The 20,740-nt window shown below is 51.1% G+C and overlaps 1 protein-coding gene across 1 annotated transcript in view; it reads right to left on the bottom strand.

The window, feature by feature from the left end:
* The window catches only part of SMARCD3 (SWI/SNF related, matrix associated, actin dependent regulator of chromatin, subfamily d, member 3), a 148,517-nt gene extending 128,369 nt beyond the window's left edge, over positions 1 to 20,148 (bottom strand). Inside the window, exons 1-2 of the mRNA XM_063950708.1 lie at positions 19,919 to 20,148; positions 19 to 206 (exon numbers count right to left, since the gene is read on the bottom strand). Of these exons, the coding sequence (XP_063806778.1) occupies positions 19 to 206; positions 19,919 to 19,996 (266 nt within the window). The 5' untranslated portion in view covers positions 19,997 to 20,148. The remainder of the gene's footprint in view (positions 1 to 18; positions 207 to 19,918) is intronic.
* Between the last annotated feature and the right edge of the window lie 592 nt (positions 20,149 to 20,740).

The following is a 20,740-nucleotide window of genomic DNA, read 5'->3' on the forward strand; positions in this document are numbered from 1 at the left end:
GACTCAGTAGTTTCTTACCTTCGGCTCCGCCCCTGCGAGGGCGTTTGCTGCTGAACTTGGGGCGGAGCTGAGCGTTTTCTGGTAGGCTCCATTACTGTAGGTGGGATTCCTGGACGAACAGTTGGGCTTCCACCAAATGGGGGTCCTGGGGGGCCCATAGGAGCACCCTGATGAGGCATGCGGGCCCCAGAGGGCATCCCAGGGCGCTAAGGTGACAAGACAAAATGTAATAATTAACACGTAATAGAAATCTATGACATGTAAACAGGTCTATGGGAACCATGAAAGAGCGGATCATAAGCCCTTCAGAACTCATTTTTGACGCTAAAAGGGGTTGTGACCTCCATTTTATATCAAACTGTGGTAAGCTTAGTTGCCGCTGTATACCGCTTATGGTATCTATAGATGGAGCAAGTGGTACGGTACCCCTGCCTGCAGTGAGGACCCAGCAAAGCCTTTGCAGCTAAGTCGCCCGGGCTATGCCATGTCCCCACTGGGTGCAATCAACATGTGCATCAGTCAGCTACCACTCGCCAGCAGAGAAGGAAGACAGCAAGTTAGCAACCAGTCGCCAGTAGAGGGCGCAGCAGAGGAGGAAGTCAGCCAGTCAGCAACCAGTCGCCAGCAGAGTGCGCCGCAGAGGAGGAAGACAGCCATTCAGCAACCAGTCGCCAGTAGAGGGCGCAGCAGAGGAGGAAAACAGCCAGTCAGCTTCCAGTCGCTAGTAGAGGGCGCAGCAGAGGAGGAAGACTACCAGTCAGCAACTAGTCGCCAGCAGAGTGTGCCGCAGAGGAGGAAGACAGCCAGTCAGCTTCCAGTCGCCAGCAGAGTGCGCCGCAGAGGAAGACAGCCAGTCAGCAACCAGTTGGCAGTAGAGGGCGCAGCAGAGGAGGAAGACAGCAAGTCAGCAACCAGTCGCCAGTAGAGGGCGCAGCAGAGGAGGAAGAGAGCCAGTCAGCTTCCAGTCGCCAGTAGAGGGCGCAGCAGAGGAGGAAGACTACCAGTCAGCAACTAGTCGCCAGCAGAGTGTGCCGCAGAGGAGGAAGACAGCCAGTCAGCTTCTTGTCGCCAGCAGAGTGTGCCGCAAAGGAAGACAGCCAGTCAGCAACCAGTTGCCAGCAGAGGGCGCCGCAGAAGAGGAATACAGCCAGTCAGCAACCAGTCGCCAGCAGAGGAGGAAGACAGCCAGTCAGCAACCAGTTGCCAGCAGAGGGCGCCGCAGAAGAGGAATACAGCCAGTCAGCAACCAGTCGCCAGCAGAGGAGGAAGACAGCCAGTCAGCTACCAGTCGCCAACAGAGGGCGCCGCAGAAGAGGAAGACAGCCAGTCAGCAACCAGTCGCCAGCAGCGAGCGAGGCAGAGGAGGAAGACAGCCAGTCAGCTACCAGTCATCAGCAGAGGGCGCAGCAGAGGAGGAAGACAGCCAGTCAGCTACCAATCATCAGCAGAGGGCGCTGCAGAGGAATGACAGCCAGTCAGCTACCAATCATCAGCAGAGGGCGCAGCAGAGGAGGAAGACAGCCAGTCAGCAACCAGTCGCCAGCAGAGGGCGCAGCAGAAGTGGACGACAGCCAGTCCGCTACCAGTCGCTGGCGCAGAGAAGAAAGACAGAGCTCCATCTCACCAGACAGGTAAGTATATTAAATACCTGCAGAATATTTACTGATATCACAGCGATACAGCCGCTACCAATTGGAATAGCTGTTAAATGAAGACCGATATCAAGTAATAATAAGATTTTACTTACCGATAAATCTATTTCTCGGAGTCCGTAGTGGATGCTGGGGTTCCTGAAAGGACCATGGGGAACAGCGGCTCCGCAGGAGACAGGGCACAAAAAGTAAAGCTTTCCGATCAGGTGGTGTGCACTGGCTCCTCCCCCTATGACCCTCCTCCAGACTCCAGTTAGGTACTGTGCCCGGACGAGCGTACACAATAAGGGAGGATTTTGAATCCCGGGTAAGACTCATACCAGCCACACCAATCACACCGTACAACTTGTGATCTAAACCCAGTTAACAGTATGATAACAGCGGAGCCTCTGAAAGATGGCTTCCTTTAACAATAACCCGAATTAGTTAACAATAACTATGTACAACTTATGCAGATAATCCGCACTTGGGATGGGCGCCCAGCATCCACTACGGACTCCGAGAAATAGATTTATCGGTAAGTAAAATCTTATTTTCTCTATCGTCCTAGTGGATGCTGGGGTTCCTGAAAGGACCATGGGGATTATACCAAAGCTCCCAAACGGGCGGGAGAGTGCGGATGACTCTGCAGCACCGAATGAGAGAACTCCAGGTCCTCCTTAGCCAGAGTATCAAATTTGTAAAATTTTACAAACGTGTTCTCCCCTGACCACGTAGCTGCTCGGCAAAGTTGTAATGCCGAGACCCCTCGGGCAGCCGCCCAAGATGAGCCCACCTTCCTTGTGGAGTGGGCCTTTACAGATTTAGGCTGTGGCAAGCCTGCCACAGAATGTGCAAGTTGGATTGTGCTACAGATCCAACGAGCAATCGTCTGCTTAGACGCAGGAGCACCCATCTTGTTGGGTGCATACAATATAAACAACGAGTCAGATTTTCTGACTCCAGCTGTCCTTGCAATATATATTTTTAATGCTCTGACAACGTCCAGTAACTTGGAGTCCTCCAAGTCACTTGTAGCCGCAGGCACTACAATAGGCTGGTTCAGATGAAATGCTGACACCACCTTAGGGAGAAAATGCGGACGAGTTCGCAGTTCTGCCCTGTCCGAATGGAAAATCAGATATGGGCTTTTGTAAGATAAAGCTGCCAATTCTGACACTCTCCTGGCAGAAGCCAGGGCTAGAAGCATGGTCACTTTCCATGTGAGATATTTCAAATCCACCTTTTTTAGTGGTTCAAACCAATGAGATTTTAGGAAGTCCAAAACCACATTTAGATCCCACGGTGCCACTGGAGGCACCACAGGAGGCTGTATATGCAGCACTCCCTTAACAAAGGTCTGGACTTCAGGGACTGAAGCCAATTCTTTTTGAAAGAAAATCGACAGGGCCGAAATTTGAACCTTAATAGATCCCAATTTGAGACCCATTGACAATCCTGATTGCAGGAAATGTAGGAATCGACCCAGTTGAAATTCCTCCGTCGGAGCACTCCGATCTTCGCACCACGCAACATATTTTCGCCAAATTCGGTGATAATGTTGCACGGTTACTTCCTTCCTTGCTTTAATCAAAGTAGGAATGACTTCTTCCGGCATGCCTCTTTCCTTTAGGATCCGGCGTTCAACCGCCATGCCGTCAAACGCAGCCGCGGTAAGTCTTGAAACAGACAGGGACCCTGCTGAAGCAAGTCCCTCCTTAGAGGTAGAGGCCACGGATCTTCCGTGATCATCTCTTGAAGTTCCGGGTACCAAGTCCTCCTTGGCCAATCCGGAACCACTAGTATCGTTCTTACGCCTCTTTGCCGTATAATTCTCAATACTTTTGGTATGAGAGGCAGAGGAGGAAACACATACACCGACTGGTACACCCAAGGCGTTACCAGCGCGTCCACAGCTATTGCCTGCGGATCTCTTGACCTGGCGCAATACCTGTCCAGTTTTTTGTTGAGGCGAGACGCCATCATGTCCACCATTGGTCTTTCCCAACGGGTTACCAGCATGTGGAAAACTTCTGGATGAAGTCCCCACTCTCCCGGGTGAAGATCGTGTCTGCTGAGGAAGTCTGCTTCCCAGTTGTCCACTCCCGGGATGAACACTGCTGACAGTGCTATCACATGATTCTCTGCCCAGCGAAGAATCCTTGCAGCTTCTGCCATTGCCCTCCTGCTTCTTGTGCCGCCCTGTCTGTTCACATGGGCGACTGCCGTGATGTTGTCCGACTGGATCAATACCGGTTTTCCCTGAAGCAGAGGTTCTGCCTGGTTTAGAGCATTGTATATTGCTCTTAGTTCCAGAATGTTTATGTGAAGAGACGTTTCCAGGCTCGTCCATACTCCCTGGAAGTTTCTTCCTTGTGTGACTGCTCCCCAGCCTCTCAGGCTGGCGTCCGTGGTCACCAGGATCCAATCCTGTATGCCGAATCTGCGGCCCTCCAATAGATGAGCACTCTGCAACCACCACAGAAGAGACACCCTTGTCCTTGGAGACAGGGTTATCCGTAGGTGCATCTGAAGATGCGACCCTGACCATTTGTCCAACAGATCCCTTTGGAAAATTCTTGCGTGGAATCTGCCGAATGGAATCGCTTCGTAAGAAGCCACCATTTTTCCCAGGACTCTTGTGCATTGATGTACAGACACCTTTCCTGGTTTTAGGAGGTTCCTGACAAGCTCGGATAACTCCTTGGCTTTTTCCTCCGGGAGAAAAACCTTTTTCTGAACCGTGTCCAGAATCATCCCTAGGAACAGCAGACGAGTTGTCGGCATTAACTGGGATTTTGGAATATTCAGAATCCACCCGTGCTGTTTTAGCACTTCTTGAGACAGTGCTAATCCCATCTCTAGCTGTTCTCTGGACCTCGCCCTTATTAGGAGATCGTCCAAGTATGGGATAATTAATACGCCTTTTCTTCGAAGAAGAATCATCATCTCGGCCATTACCTTTGTAAAGATCCGAGGTGCCGTGGACAATCCGAACGGCAGCGTCTGAAACTGATAGTGACAGTTTTGTGTGAGGGGTAAATTGGAACGTGGAGATACGCATCCTTGATGTCCAAGGATACCATAAAGTTCCCCTCTTCCAGGTTCGCTATCACTGCTCTGAGTGACTCCATTTTGAACTTGAACTTCTTTATGTACAGGTTCAAGGACTTCAGATTTAGAATAGGCCTTACCGAGCCATCCGGCTTCGGTACCACAAAAAGAGTGGAATAATACCCCTTCCCTTGTTGCAGAAGAGGTACCTTGACTATCACCTGCTGAGAGTACAGCTTGTGAATGGCTTCCAACACCGTCTCCCTTTCGGAGGGGGACGTTGGTAAAGCAGACCTCAGGAAACGGCGAGGTGGATCTGTCTCTAATTCCAACCTGTATCCCTGAGATATTATCTGCAGGATCCAGGGATCTACTTGCGAGTGAGCCCACTGCGCGCTGTAATTTTTGAGACGACCGCCCACCGTCCCCGAGTCCGCTTGAGAAGCCCCAGCGTCATGCTGAGGCTTTTGTAGAAGCCGGGGAGGGCTTCTGATCCTGGGAAGGAGCTGCGTGTTGCTGTCTCTTCCCTCGACCTTTGCCTCGTGGCAAATATGAATAGCCCTTTGCTCTCTTATTTTTAAAGGAACGAAAGGGCTGCGGTTGAAAAGTCGGTGCCTTTTTCTGTTGGGGAGTGACTTGAGGTAGAAAGGTGGATTTCCCGGCTGTAGCCGTGGCCACCAAATCTGATAGACCGACTCCAAATAACTCCTCCCCCTTATACGGCAAAACTTCCATATGCCGTTTTGAATCCGCATCGCCTGTCCACTGTCGCGTCCATAAAGCTCTTCTGGCCGAAATGGACATAGCACTTACCCGTGATGCCAGTGTGCATATATCCCTCTGTGCATCACGCATATAAAGAAATGCATCCTTTATTTGTTCTAACGACAGTAGAATATTGTCCCTGTCCAGGGTATCAATATTTTCAATCAGGGATTCTGACCAAACTACCCCCGCACTGCCCATCCAGGCAGTTGCTACAGCTGGTCGTAGTATAACACCTGCATGTGTGTATATACTTTTTTGGATATTTTCCATCCTCCTATCTGATGGATCTTTAAGTGCGGCCGTCTCAGGAGAGGGTAACGCCACTTGTTTAGATAAGCGTGTTAGCGCCTTGTCCACCCTAGGAGGTGTTTCCCAGCGCTCCCTAACCTCTGGCGGGAAAGGGTATAATGCCAATAATTTCTTTGAAATTATCAGCTTTTTATCAGGGGCAACCCACGCTTCATTACACACGTCATTTAGTTCTTCTGATTCAGGAAAAACTATAGGTAGTTTTTTCATACCCCACATAATACCCTGTTTAGTGGTACCTGTAGTATCAGCTAAATGTAACGCCTCCTTCATTGCCAAAATCATATAACGTGTGGCCCTACTGGAAAATACGGTTGATTCGTCACCGTCACCACTGGAGTCATCGCCTGTGTCTGGGTCTGTGTCGACCGACTGAGGCAAAGGGCGTTTCACAGCCCCTGACGGTGTTTGAGTCGCCTGGACAGGCACTAATTGATTGTCCGGCCGTCTCATGTCGTCAAACGACTGCTTTAGCGTGTTGACACTATCCCGTAGTTCCATAAATAAAGGCATCCATTCTGGTGTCGACCCCCTAGGAGGTGACATCCCCATATTTGGCAATTGCTCCGCCTCCACACCAATATCGTCCTCATACATGTCGACACACACGTACCGACACACAGCAGACACACAGGGAATGCTCCTAATGAAGACAGGACCCACTAGCCCTTTGGGGAGACAGAGGGAGAGTTTGCCAGCACACACCAAAAGCGCTATATATATATCAGGGATAGCCTTATAATAAGTGCTCCCCTATAGCTGCTTTGTTATATAAAAATATCGCCATAAATTTGCCCCCCCTCTCTGTTTTACCCTGTTTCTGTAGTGCAGTGCAGGGGAGAGACCTGGGAGCCGTCCTGACCAGCGGAGCTGTGAGAGGAAATGGCGCCGTGTGCTGAGGAGATAGGCCCCGCCCCTTTTCCGGCGGCCTCGTCTCCCGCTATTTTGAGAAATCAGGCAGGGGTTAAATATCTCCATATAGCCTCTAGGGCTATATGTGAGGTATTTTTAGCCTTTATAGGTACTCATTTTGCCTCCCAGGGCGCCCCCCTCCCAGCGCCCTGCACCCTCAGTGACTGCCGTGTGAAGTGTGCTGAGAGGAAAATGGCGCACAGCTGCAGTGCTGTGCGCTACCTTTAGAAGACTGCAGGAGTCTTCAGCCGCCGATTCTGGACCTCTTCTGTCTTCAGCATCTGCAAGGGGGCCGGCGGCGCGGCTCCGGTGACCATCCAGGCTGTACCTGTGATCGTCCCTCTGGAGCTTGATGTCCAGTAGCCAAGAAGCCAATCCATCCTGCACGCAGGTGAGTTGACTCCTTCTCCCCTCAGTCCCTCGCTGCAGTGATCCTGTTGCCAGCAGGAATCACTGTAACATAAAAAACCTAGCTAAACTTTCTCTAAGCAGCTCTTTAGGAGAGCCACCTAGATTGCACCCTTCTCGGCCGGGCACAAAAATCTAACTGGAGTCTGGAGGAGGGTCATAGGGGGAGGAGCCAGTGCACACCACCTGATCGGAAAGCTTTACTTTTTGTGCCCTGTCTCCTGCGGAGCCGCTGTTCCCCATGGTCCTTTCAGGAACCCCAGCATCCACTAGGACGATAGAGAAATATAGATGACAGAGGAGAAGGTAGACACAACAGCAAGTCACTGCCGCAGTGGTACACAAACCACGCCAATTTCCACCAATGCCACACACATTGCCCAGCCCCTACAAATACTACTTGTGTACAGAAACGTGACGGACTGACACTGCATCCAATTTACAACAGACAGCCGCAGTACAGAGGTGGATGCACGGTAGAAGTGGATTGCAATGGGCATTCTTGGGTGGTAAAAGGTGGTGACAGTGGCATTCCTGGGCAGTGACAGTGGGTGGTAGGGATGTTACTGGGCGGCGACAGTGGGTGGCAGGGGCGTTCCTGGGCAGTGACGGGTGTGTTCCTGGATGGTGACAAAGGATGGCAGGGGCTTTCCTGGGCAGTGGCAGGGGAATTCCTGGGTGGTGGCAGGGTGGTGTTCCTGGGTGGTGGCAGGAGGATGGCAGGGGAATTCCTGGGTGGTAGCAGGGTGGTGGCAGGGTCATTCCTGGGTGGTGTTCCTGGGTGGTGGCAGGAGGATGGCAGGGGTGTTCCTAGGTGGTGGCAGGGGTGTTCCTAGGTGGTGGCAGGGTCATTCCTGGGTGGTGGCAGAGTGGTGTTCCTGGGTGGTGGCAGGAGGATGGCAGGGTGGTGTTCCTGGGTGGTGGCAGGAGGATGGCAGGGGTGTTCCTAGGTGGTGGCAGGGGCGTCCCTGGGTGGTGACGGGGTCATTCATGGGTGGTGGCAGGAGGATGGCAGGGTGGTGTTCCTGGGTGGTGGCAGGAGCATTCTGGGATGGTGGCAGAGGGTGGCGGGGCGTTCCTAGGTGGTGACAGGGGGAGGCGGGGTGTTCCTAGGTGGTGGCAGGGGTGTTCCAGGAGGATGGCTGGGGCATTCATGGGTGGTGACAGATGTGTTTCTGGGTGGTGGCAGGGGTGTCCCTAAAGGTGGGTACACACTATTAGATATATCTGCAGATCAATTGATCTGCAGATATATCTATGTACGGATCGGGCAGTGTGCTGTGCATACACACAGCCCGATCCGTCGGGGGACTGACGTCATGAACTGGGCGGGCGCTCGCGCCCGCCCAGTTCACCGGTCAATCACCGCCGGCCGCCGCAGCATGTGTACGGGCGGTCGGACGACCGCCCCGTACACACACAGCGACGGGCCAATATATCGTTAGATATATTGGCTGTCGGCTGTGCTGCGCGGCCGACGCGATACGTCTGTGAACGACGGAGTACACAGACGTATCGCCCGTACACATTGGCCGACGGTCCCGCGATGTATCGGCCGTTCAAGAGAACGGCCGATACATCGACCAGTGTGTACGGGCCTTAAGTGGTGGCAGAGAGTGGCGGGGTGTTCTGGGTGGTGACAGGATAGCTGAGGCATTCCTGGGTGGTGGCAGGGGTGTTTCTCGATGGTGGCAGGGGTGTTCCAGGGTGGTGACAGGGGGTGGCGGGGTGTACCTAGGTGGTGGCAGGGGTGTTGACGGGAAGAGAGGGAAGGGGTGGCCACCACACTGCCTGCATGTTCCATGTTACTGATTGCAGTGCAGAGTCCAGTGCGGTGTGTTGTTAGGGAAGAGGGGAGGTTTGGAGGTTTCCTGGCTGTCCGGGATCTGCATTCAGTGATCTGGAACATGCAGGCAGTGTGGTGGCCACACCTTCCCTTTCCTCGGTCCTTTTCTTTTACCCACAGGTCCAGCCTGTCAATCACATAGAGGCTCCGCCCCTCCAGGCTGGAACGAGGAGCTGCTCTGCCGCTACCCTCTTGGTGAGAATTACTGTGTGTGTGTATATGTCTGTGTACACTGTGTGCTTATGTGTATATGTCTGTGTATACTGTGTGTGTATATGTCTGTGTATACTGTGTGTGTATATATGTGTATATGTCCGAGTATATTGTGTATTTATATCTGTGTATACTGTGTGTTTATGTTTATGTGTCTGTGTTTGTGTGTAAATGTGTGTGCATGTCTGTGTGCTAATGTGTATACATGTATGTGGTTGTGTGTGTGTGTATATATATATATATATATATATATATATCTTTGAATACAGTATGTGTGAGTATATGTATGTGTGTTTATGTATGTCTGTGTCTATCTGTATGTGTATATTTGTATGTTTATGTGTGTTTGTATATATCTGTATACTATATGTGTGTGTTTATGTATGTCTGTGCCTAAATGTGTGTGAATCTATGTATGTATGTATGTATGTATGTATGTATGTGTAACCGGACGGTCCCGTACGAAAGCCCTCGCCGCTTTCGCGTCTCGTCCCCAGTACACAGAATGGATGTTTAGGTCACATGGGACCTGGCCACATAGGGGATTCCCACTTACCGTCAGTAACCGCCTGTTACTGACTCCACCCACTGCGCCGTGGGCGGGTTTATGCTGCCACCAAACTCCTAACCTGTCGTGGCATTTGGAACCACGGTACTGCTCTGTATGCGTCGACATGCCGCCTTACCACACCTGTGTGGTGCTGATGAATCCCCACTAGTCGCTTGACTAGGCCTCTACCAGTAGCTGGCGGAACTTGGAGACGCTGGTTACACCCTGGACAGCCGAAGAACGGGGCTATGTTTGGCATAGCCCTGCAGGTCACAAGATGAAGCGGTCTTCTTGAGCCAAATGGTATTTATTTGCAATAGTTCTAAAGAGAACTCTTCCCTATTGCTAAGGGAAACGGCATACAGCAAGATGTTCACAGCAGAAAGTAGTTGGTATAATACACTCTAAAGCTCACAGGCTTCCCCTTTTTATACAGTAAATTCACAAACAGTCCTTTCCATCCAATCAGGATATCTTACAAAATATAAATAAATTAAATTTTAAAAGTATATAAGCGCATGAAGCAATTTCCTCCTTCCTGTCACACACAAAGTTTGGTGTCATTTAAACTCCATTCCTTACCACCTGGGAGTTTACACTTCGCCATTGATACATTTAACACATAGCTTCAAAATACAAATGTTTCTGTCTCATCTCCATGCAAACCCAGTGTTTGGGATTACAACAGGAAAGGCTGCAACAAAACAGTCTTCCTTCCACCTTCGTTTGTATTTCAAAGAAAATGTTTTGGCCACCAAAAGGCCTGCTAATTGACACTTACTTGTACCTAGCAAGTCTGGAGCTAGGACAATTACCATACGACTTCCAATGCAAAAGTGTCTCAAGAACTATTTTCAAGGCCTTTTTAGAAACAAAATACCTTGTACTTTTCTCATAAGTGCCCTGTCCATACAGTTCTATAATCGTGCAGTCCATCATTCTCCAACTGCGCAGCGATATAACATATGACACATTATTAAACATATTTTAAATACCCAGTGCCTAGAACCCACAATACATCTAAAGATGGTGCCTAGCGCCAGTGCACAGTTTAAAAGTGGCGCCAAGCGTCAATTGTCCTCCTAATGGCGCCAGGCACTAGGGGTTAACCCCTTCAGTGCCACGGCCGCCATTGTCCATGTGGCCACCAGGGGCTGTCCGGCCACAGTATGTCTGTGTGTGGAGTGGTGGGTGGGGGCGCCGTGATATGACTCTGCACCAGGTGTCATGTCTCCATGCTACGCCTCTGCCCTCCTGACACTTGGCCAACATTGCGGGGTGATCATATCATACAACCCACTAAGAACCTAGCAATCTGGGGAAACATTATGTAACAGGTAGCATCTATGCTTGTGTATCTATGCCTATTTACCATGGAGTGTAAGCCTGCGAGCAGGGACTTCCTACCTCTATGTCTGTCTGTTTTTACCCAGTTTTGTTCTATTACTGTTGTTCTAATTGAAAAGCGCAATGGAATATGCTGCGCTATATAAGAAACTGTTAATAAATAATAAGAATTTACTTACCGATAATTCTATTTCTCGTAGTCCGTAGTGGATGCTGGGGACTCCGTCAGGACCATGGGGAATAGCGGCTCCGCAGGAGACAGGGCACAAAAATAAAGCTTTAGGATCAGGTGGTGTGTACTGGCTCCTCCCCCCATGACCCTCCTCCAAGCCTCAGTTAGGATACTGTGCCCGGACGAGCGTACACAATAAGGAAGGATATTGAACCCCGGGTAAGACTCATACCAGCCACACCAATCACACCGTATAACTTGTGATCTGAACCCAGTTAACAGTATGACAAACGTAGGAGCCTCTGAACAGACGGCTCACAACAAATAACAACCCGATTTTTTTGTAACAATAACTATGTACAAGTATTGCAGACAATCCGCACTTGGGATGGGCGCCCAGCATCCACTACGGACTACGAGAAATAGAATTATCGGTAAGTAAATTCTTATTTTCTCTAACGTCCTAAGTGGATGCTGGGGACTCCGTCAGGACCATGGGGATTATACCAAAGCTCCCAAACGGGCGGGAGAGTGCGGATGACTCTGCAGCACCGAATGAGAGAACTCAAGGTCCTCCTCAGCCAGGGTATCAAATTTGTAGAATTTTGCAAACGTATTTGTCCCTGACCAAGTAGCAGCTCGGCAGAGTTGTAATGCCGAGACTCCCCGGGCAGCCGCCCAGGATGAGCCCACTTTCCTTGTGGAATGGGCCTTGACAGATTTAGGTTGTGGCAAGCCTGCCACAGAATGTGCAAGTTGAATTGTGCTACAAATCCAACGAGCAATCGTCTGCTTAGAAGCAGGAGCACCCATCTTGTTGGGTGCATACAATATAAGCAGTGAGTCAGACTTTCTGACTCCCGCCATTCTTGAAATATATATTTTCAATGCCCGGACTACGTCCAACAACTTGGAATCCTCCAACTCGTTAGTAGCCGCAGGCACCACAATAGGCTGGTTCAGGTGAAACGCTGACACCACCTTAGGCAGAAAATGAGGACGCGTCCGCAGTTCTGCCCTGTCCGTATGGAAAATCAGATATGGGCTCTTATATGATAAAGCCGCCAATTCTGATACTCTCCTGGCTGAAGCCAGGGCCAGTAGCATGGTTACTTTCCATGTGAGATACTTCAGCTCCACCGATTTGAGCGGCTCAAACCAATGGGATTTTAGAAAATCCAAGACTACATTAAGATCCCACAGTGCCACTGGGGGCACAACCGGGGGCTGTATATGTAGTACTCCTTTTACAAAAGTCTGGACTTCAGGAACTGAAGCCAATTCTTTCTGGAAGAAAATCGACAGGGCCGAAATTTGAACCTTAATGGACCCCAATTTGAGGCCCATAGACAATCCTGTTTGCAGGAAATGTAGGAATCGACCCAGTTGAAATTCCTCCGTGGGGGCCTTCCTGGCCTCACACCACGCAACATATTTCCTCCAAATGCGGTGATTCCTGGCCTTTACCAGTGTAGGAATGACCTCTTCCGGAATGCCTTTTTCCTTTAGAATTCGGCGTTCAACCGCCATGCCGTCAAACGCAGCCGCGGTAAGTCTTGGAATAGACACGGTCCCTGCTGAAGCAGGTCCCGTCTTAGAGGTAGAGGCCACGGATCCTCCGTGAGCATCTCTTGAAGTTCCGGGTACCAAGTTCTTCTTGGCCAATCCGGAGCCACTAGTATCGTTCTTACTCCCTTTTGCCGTATAATTCTCAGTACTTTTGGTATGAGAGGCAGAGGAGGGAACACATACACTGACTGGAACACCCACGGTGTTACCAGAGCGTCCACAGCTATTGCCTGAGGATCTCTTGACCTGGCGCAATACCTGTCCAGTTTTTTGTTGAGGCGGGACGCCATCATATCCTCCATTGGTTTTTCCCAACGGTTCACAATCATGTGGAAGACTTCTGGATGAAGTCCCCACTCTCCCGGGTGTAAATCGTGTCTGCTGAGGAAGTCTGCTTCCCAGTTGTCCACTCCCGGAATGAATACTGCTGACAGTGCTATCACATGATCTTCCGCCCAGCGAAGAATCCTTGCAGCTTCTGCCATTGCTGTCCTGTTTCTTGTGCCGCCCTGTCTGTTTACGTGGGCGACTGCCGTGATGTTGTCCGACTGGATCAACACCGGCTGACCCTGAAGCAGGGGTTTTGCCAGACTTAGAGCATTGTAAATCGCTCTTAGCTCCAGTATATTTATGTGAAGAGACATCTCCAGTCTTGACCATACTCCCTGGAAGTTTCTTCCTTGTGTGACCGCTCCCCAGCCTCTCAGACTGGCATCCGTGGTCACCAGGACCCAGTCCTGTATGCCGAATCTGCGGCCCTCTAACAGATGAGCACTCTGCAACCACCACAGAAGAGACACCCTTGTCCTTGGCGACAGGGTTATCCGCTGATGCATCTGCAGATGCGATCCGGACCATTTGTCCAGCAGATCCCACTGAAAAGTTCGTGCGTGGAATCTGCCGAATGGAATCGCTTCGTAAGAAGCCACCATCTTTCCCAGGACTCTTGTGCATTGATGCACAGACACTGTCCCTGGTTTTAGGAGGTTCCTGACAAGTTCGGATAACTCCCTGGCTTTCTCCTCCGGAAGAAACACCTTTTTCTGAACCGTGTCCAGAATCATTCCCAGGAATAGCAGACGTGTCGTCGGGGTCAACTGAGATTTTGGAAAATTCAGAATCCACCCGTGTTGTTGCAGCACTAGTTGGGTTAGTGCTACTCCGTCTTCCAGCTGTTCTCTGGATCTTGCCCTTATCAGGAGATCGTCCAAGTAAGGGATAATTAATACGCCTCTTCTTCGTAGAAGGATCATCATTTCGGCCATTACTTTGGTAAAGACCCGAGGTGCCGTGGACAATCCAAACGGCAGCGTCTGAAACTGATAATGACAGTTTTGCACCACGAACCTGAGGTACCCTTGATGTGAAGGGCAAATTGGGACATGCAGGTAAGCGTCCTTTATGTCCAGGGACACCATAAAGTCCCCTTCTTCCAGATTCGCTATCACTGCTCTGAGTGACTCCATCTTGAACTTGAATTTTTGTATGTACAGGTTCAAAGATTTGAGATTTAGAATAGGTCTTACCGAGCCGTCCGGCTTCGGTACCACAAATAGCGTAGAGTAATACCCCTTTCCCTGTTGTAGGAGGGGTACCTTGACTATCACCTGCTGAGCAAACAGCTTGTGAATGGCTTCCAATACCGTCGCCCTGTCTGAGGGAGACGTTGGCAAAGCAGACTTTAGGAACCGGCGAGGGGGAGACTTCTCGAATTCCAACCTGTAACCCTGAGATACTACCTGCAGAATCCAGGGGTCCACCTGTGAGCAAGCCCACTGTGCGCTGAAATTCTTGAGTCGACCCCCCACCGTTCCTGAGTCCGCTTGTAAGGCCCCAGCGTCATGCTGAGGGCTTTGCAGAACCCTGGGAGGGCTTCTGTTCCTGGGCAGGGGCTGCTTGCTGCCCTCTCTTACCCCTTCCTCTGCCCCGAGGCAGATATGACTGTCCTTTTGTCCGCTTGTTCTTATAGGAACGAAAGGACTGCGGCTGAAAAGACGGTGTCTTTTTCTGTTGGGAGGGGGTCTGAGGTAAAAAAGTGGATTTTCCGGCAGTTGCCGTAGCCACCAGATCCGATAGACCGACGCCAAATAATTCCTCCCCTTTATATGGCAATACTTCCATATGTCGTTTGGAATCCGCATCACCTGACCACTGTCGCGTCCATAAACTCCTTCTGGCAGATATGGACATCGCATTTACTCTCGATGCCAGAGTGCAAATATCTCTCTGCGCATCTCGCATATAAAGGAAAGCATCCTTTAATTGCTCTATAGTCAATAAAATACTGTCCCTATCCAGGGTATCAATACTTTCAGTCAGGGAATCCAACCAGACGACCCCAGCACTGCACATCCAGGCTGAGGCGATGGCTGGTCGCAGTATAACACCAGTATGTGTGTATATACTTTTTAAGGTAGTTTCCAGCCTCCTATCAGCTGGATCCTTGAGGGCGGCCGTATCAGGAGACGGTAACGCCACTTGTTTTGATAAGCGTGTGAGCGCCTTATCCACCCTAGGAGGTGTTTCCCAGCGCGCCCTAACCTCTGGCGGGAAAGGGTATAATGCTAATAACTTTTTTGAAATTAGCATTTTTCTATCTGGGTTAACCCACGCTTCATCACATACATCATTTAATTCCTCTGATTCAGGAAAAACTACAGGTAGTTTTTTCACCCCCCACATAATACCCCTTTTTGTGGTACTTGTAGTATCAGAGATATGCAAAGCCTCCTTCATTGCCGTGATCATATAACGTGTGGCCCTACTTGAAAATACGTTTGTTTCATCACCGTCGACACTAGATTCAGTGTCTGTGTCTGGGTCTGTGTCGACTGACTGAGGTAAAGGGCGCTTTACAGCCCCTGACGGTGTCTGAGACGCCTGGGCAGGTACTAACTGGTTTGCCGGCCGTCTCATGTCGTCAACTGATTTTTGTAATGTGCTGACATTATCACGTAATTCCATAAACAAAGCCATCCATTCCGGTGTCGACTCCCTGGGGGGTGACATCACCATTATCGGCAATTGCTCTGCCTCCACGCCAACATCGTCCTCATACATGTCGACACACACGTACCGACACACAGCAGACACACAGGGAATGCTCTTATCGAAGACAGGACCCCACTAGCCCTTTGGGGAGACAGAGGGAGAGTTTGCCAGCACACACCCAAGCGCTATAATATATATGGGAACAACCCTATATAAGTGTTGTTCCTTATAGCCGCTTAAATATATAAAAATATCGCCAAAATATGCCCCCCCTCTCTGTTTTACCCTGTTTCTGTAGTGCAGTGCAGGGGAGAGTCCTGGGAGCCTTCCTCACAGCGGAGCTGAGCAGGAAAATGGCGCTGTGTGCTGAGGAGAATAAGCCCCGCCCCCTATTCCGGCGGGCTTTTCTCCCGGAGTTTTAGACATTTGGCATGGGTTAAATACATACATATAGCCTCAATGGCTATATGTGATGTATTCTTTTGCCATAAAAGGTATTATATATTGCTGCCCAGGGCGCCCCCAGCAGCGCCCTGCACCCTCCGTGACCGTCTGGTGTGAAGTGTGTGACAACAATGGCGCACAGCTGCAGTGCTGTGCGCTACCTTCATGAAGACTGAAGAGCCTTCTGCCGCCTGTTTCCGGACCTTCAATCTTCAGCATCTGTAAGGGGGGTCGGCGGCGCGGCTCCGGGACGAACCCCAGGGTGAGACCTGTGTTCCGACTCCCTCTGGAGCTAATGGTGTCCAGTAGCCTAAGAATCCAATCCATCCTGCACGCAGGTGAGTTGAAATTCTCTCCCCTAAGTCCCTCGATGCAGTGAGCCTGTTGCCAGCAGGACTCACTGAAAATAAAAAACCTAAAAAACTTTTTCTAAGCAGCTCTTTAGGAGAGCCACCTAGATTGCACCCTGCTCGGACGGGCACAAAAACCTAACTGAGGCTTGGAGGAGGGTCATGGGGGGAGGAGCCAGTACACACCACCTGATCCTAAAGCTTTATTTTTGTGCCCTGTCTCCTGCGGAGCAGCTATTCCCCATGGTCCTGACGGAGTCCCCAGCATCCACTTAGGACGTTAGAGAAAAATACATGAATATAGGTGGGCATTATATGTAGTGGAAGGTTTTGGTGGGTGTGTGGCACATACAGTGTGTGGAAGGTGTTGGTGGGTTTGTGGCACATACAGTGGAAGGTATTGGTGGGTGTGTGGTACATAAGGTGGAAGGTACTGACTGTTGTGTGGCACATAGAGTGGAAGGAGGTGGCACTGACAGTGGAAGGTTTTGTGTGGTACATTATTGGTGGGTATGTGGCACATACAGTGGAAGGTTTTGGTGGATGGTGGCACATAGAGTGTGTGGAAGGTATTGGTGGGTGTGTGGCACATAGAGTGGAAGGTATTGGTGGGTGGCACATGCACTGGAAGGTATTGGTGGGTGGGTGGTACATACAGTGGAAGGTATTGGTGGGTGTGTGGCACATACAGTGGAAGGTTTTGTGTGGTACATTATTGGTGGGTGTGTGGCACAGAGTGGAAGGTATTGTTGGGTGTGTGGCACAGAGTGTGTGGAAGGTATTGGTGGGTGGGTGGCACAGAGTGTGTGGAAGGTATTGGTGGGTGTGTGGCACAGAGTGTGTGGAAGGTATTGGTGGGTGTGTGGCACATACAGTGGATGGTATTGGCGGGTGTGGTGCATACAGTGGAAAGTATTGTTGGGTGTGTGGCACATACAGTGGAAGGTATTGGTGGGTGTGTGGCACATACAGTGGAAGGTATTGGTGGATGTGTGGCACATACAGTGGAAGGTATTGGTGGGTGTGTGGCACATACAGTGGAAGGTATTGGTGGGTGTGTGGCACATACAGTGGAAGGTATTGGTGGGTATGTGGTACATAAAGTGGAAGGTATTGGTGGGTGTGTGGTACATACAGTGGAAGGTATTGGTAGTTGGGTGGCACTTACAGTGGAAGGTATTAGTGGGTGTGTGGCACATAGAGTGGAAGGTATTGGTGGGTGGATGGGTGGGTGTCACAGAGTGGAAGGTATTGTTGGGTGGGTGGCACATAGAGTGGAAGGTATTGGTGGGTGTGTGGAAGGTATTGGTGGGTGTGTGGCACATACAGTGGAAGGTATTGGCGGGTGTGTGGTACATACAGTGGAAGGTATTGGCGGGTGGGTGTCACATAGAGTGGAAGGTATTGTTGGGTGGGTGGCACATACAGTGTGTGGAAGGTATTGGTGGGTATGTGACACATACAGTGTAAGGTATTGGCGGGTGTGGGGCACATACAGTGGAAGGTATTGGCAGGTGTGTGGCACATAGAGTGTGTGGAAGGTATTGGCGGGTGTGTGGCACATAGAGTGGAAGGTATTGGCGGTGTGTGACAGAGTGGAAAATATTGGCAGTTGGGTGGCACTTATAGTGGAAGGTATTCGGTGGGTGTGTGGCACAGTGTGTGGTAGGTATTGGTGGGTATGTGGAAGGTGTTGTGGGTGTGTGTCACATAGAGTGGAAGGTATTGGTGGGTGTGGGGCACATAGTGTGCAGAAGGTATTGGTGGGTGTGGCACATAGAGTGTGTGGAAGGTGTTGTTGGCGGGTGGCACAGAGTGGAAGGTATTGGCAGGCGGGTGGCACATATGGTGGAAAGAGCGTATGTGCGGGTGGCACATAAGAGTATGTGGAAAGTATTGGCGGGCGGGTGGTATATAAAGTGGAAAGTATTGACGGGTGGGTGGCAAATACAGTGTAAGGTATTGGCGGGTGGGTGGCACATACGGTGGAAGGTATTGGCGGGTGGGTGGCACATACGGTGGAAGGTATTGGCAGGCAGGTGGCACATAGTGTGGAAGGTATTGGCGGGTGGCACATACAGTGTAAGGTATTTGCGGGCGGGTGGCACATACAGTGTAAGGTATTGGCGGGTGGGTGGCACATACAGTGTAAGGTATTGGCGGGTGGCACATACGGTGGAAGGTATTGGCGGGTGGCACATACAGTGGAAAGTATTGGCGGGTGGGTGGCACATACAGTGTAAGGTACTGGCGGGCGGGTGGCACATACAGTGTAAGGTATTGGCGGGTGGGTGGCACATACGGTGTAAGGTATTGGCGGGTGGCACATACAGTGGAAAGTATTGACGGGTGGGTGGCACATACAGTGTAAGGTATTGGAGGGTGGCACATAGGGTGTAAGGTATTGGAGGGTGGCACATAGGGTGTAAGGTATTGGCGGGTGGCACATACAGTGTAAGGTATTGGAGGGTTGCACATACAGTGTAAGGTATTGGAGGGTGGCACATAGGGTGTAAGGTATTGGAGGGTGGCACATAGGGTGTAAGGTATTGGCGGGTGGCACATACAGTGTAAGGTATTGGCGGGTGGCACATACAGTGTAAGGTATTGGTGGGTGGCACATACGGTGTAAGGTATTGGCGGGTGGGTGGCACATACGGTGGAAGGTATTGGCGGGTGGGTGGCACATACGGTGGAAGGTATTGGTGGGCGGGTGGCACATACGGTGGAAGGTATTGGCGGGCGGGTGGCACATACGAAGGAAGGTATTGGCGGGCGGGTGGCACATACGGTGGAAGGTATTGGCGGGCGGGTGGCACATACGGTGTAAGGTATTGGCGGGCGGGTGGCACATACGGTGTAAGGTATTGGCGGGCGGGTGGCACATAGGGTGTAAGGTATTGGCGGGCGGGTGGCACATAGGGTGTAAGGTATTGGCGGGCGGGTGGCACATAGGGTGTAAGGTATTGGCGGGCGGGTGGCACATAGGGTGTAAGGTATTGGTGGGCGGGTGGCACATAGGGTGTAAGGTATTGGCGGGCGGGTGGCACATAGGGTGTAAGGTATTGGCGGGCGGGTGGTACATAGAGTGTAAGGTATTGGCGGGTGGGTGGCACATAGAGTGTAAGGTATTGGCGGGTGGGTGGCACATAGGGTGTAAGGTATTGGCGGGTGGGTGGCACATACGGTGTAAGGTATTGGCGGGTGGGTGGCACATAGGGTGTAAGGTATTGGCGGGCGGGTGGCACATAGGGTGTAAGGTATTGGCGGGTGGGTGGCACATACAGTGTGTGACGCCTATGTATTATGTATTACCCCGATGTAGGTAACCTCCTATAATTGCATGGTACTTACCACTCCGTGTACCAGGAATTCAAAGAGTTTGCTCTTAGTTGCCTTGCGAGCTCCTCCAGCGCCTTCATCAGTCGCCATGCCCGATGTCCTCTCTGCCCCGCCTGCCGAGTACTAATTACTCTATTACTCGCTGTGCTCCGCAATGTTCTGTGTGTCCTGTATATACATGTATGAGGAGCCCCTTCCTCTAATCACCGTCCTTCTCCATTCCCAGCGTGTGACATTCCAAATACTGCTAGCACCCCCTCCGGAACATCACCCCCCCCCCAGCCCCGGAACACTGCTAGTACCTCCCTGTAGTATCAGCCCCGGAACACTGCTAGTACCTCCCTGTAGTATCAGCCCCGGAACACTGCTAGTACCTCCCCCCTGTAGTATCAGCCTCGGAACACTGCTAGTACCTCCCTGTAGTATCAGCCCCGGAACACTGCTAGTACCTCCCTGTAGTATCAGCCCCGGAACACTGCTAGTACCTCCCTGTAGTATCAGCCCCGGAACACTGCTAGTACCTCCCCCCTGTAGTATCAGCCCCGGAACACTGCTAGTACCTACCCCCCTGTAGTATCAGCCCCGGAACACTGCTAGTACCCCCATGTAGTATCAGCCCCGGAACACTGCTAGTACCTCCCTGTAGTATCAGCCCCGGAACACTGCTAGTACCTCCCCCCTGTAGTATCAGCCCCGGAACACTGCTAGTGCCTCCCCCCTGTAGTATCAGCCCCGGAACACTGCTAGTACCTCCCTGTAGTATCAGCCCCGGAACACTGCTAGTACCTCCCTGTAGTATCAGCCCTGGAACACTGCTAGTACCTCCCTGTAGTA

This window comes from Pseudophryne corroboree, unplaced genomic scaffold (genome assembly GCF_028390025.1).
Source record: "Pseudophryne corroboree isolate aPseCor3 unplaced genomic scaffold, aPseCor3.hap2 scaffold_1185, whole genome shotgun sequence".
NCBI classification, from domain to species: domain Eukaryota; kingdom Metazoa; phylum Chordata; class Amphibia; order Anura; family Myobatrachidae; genus Pseudophryne; species Pseudophryne corroboree.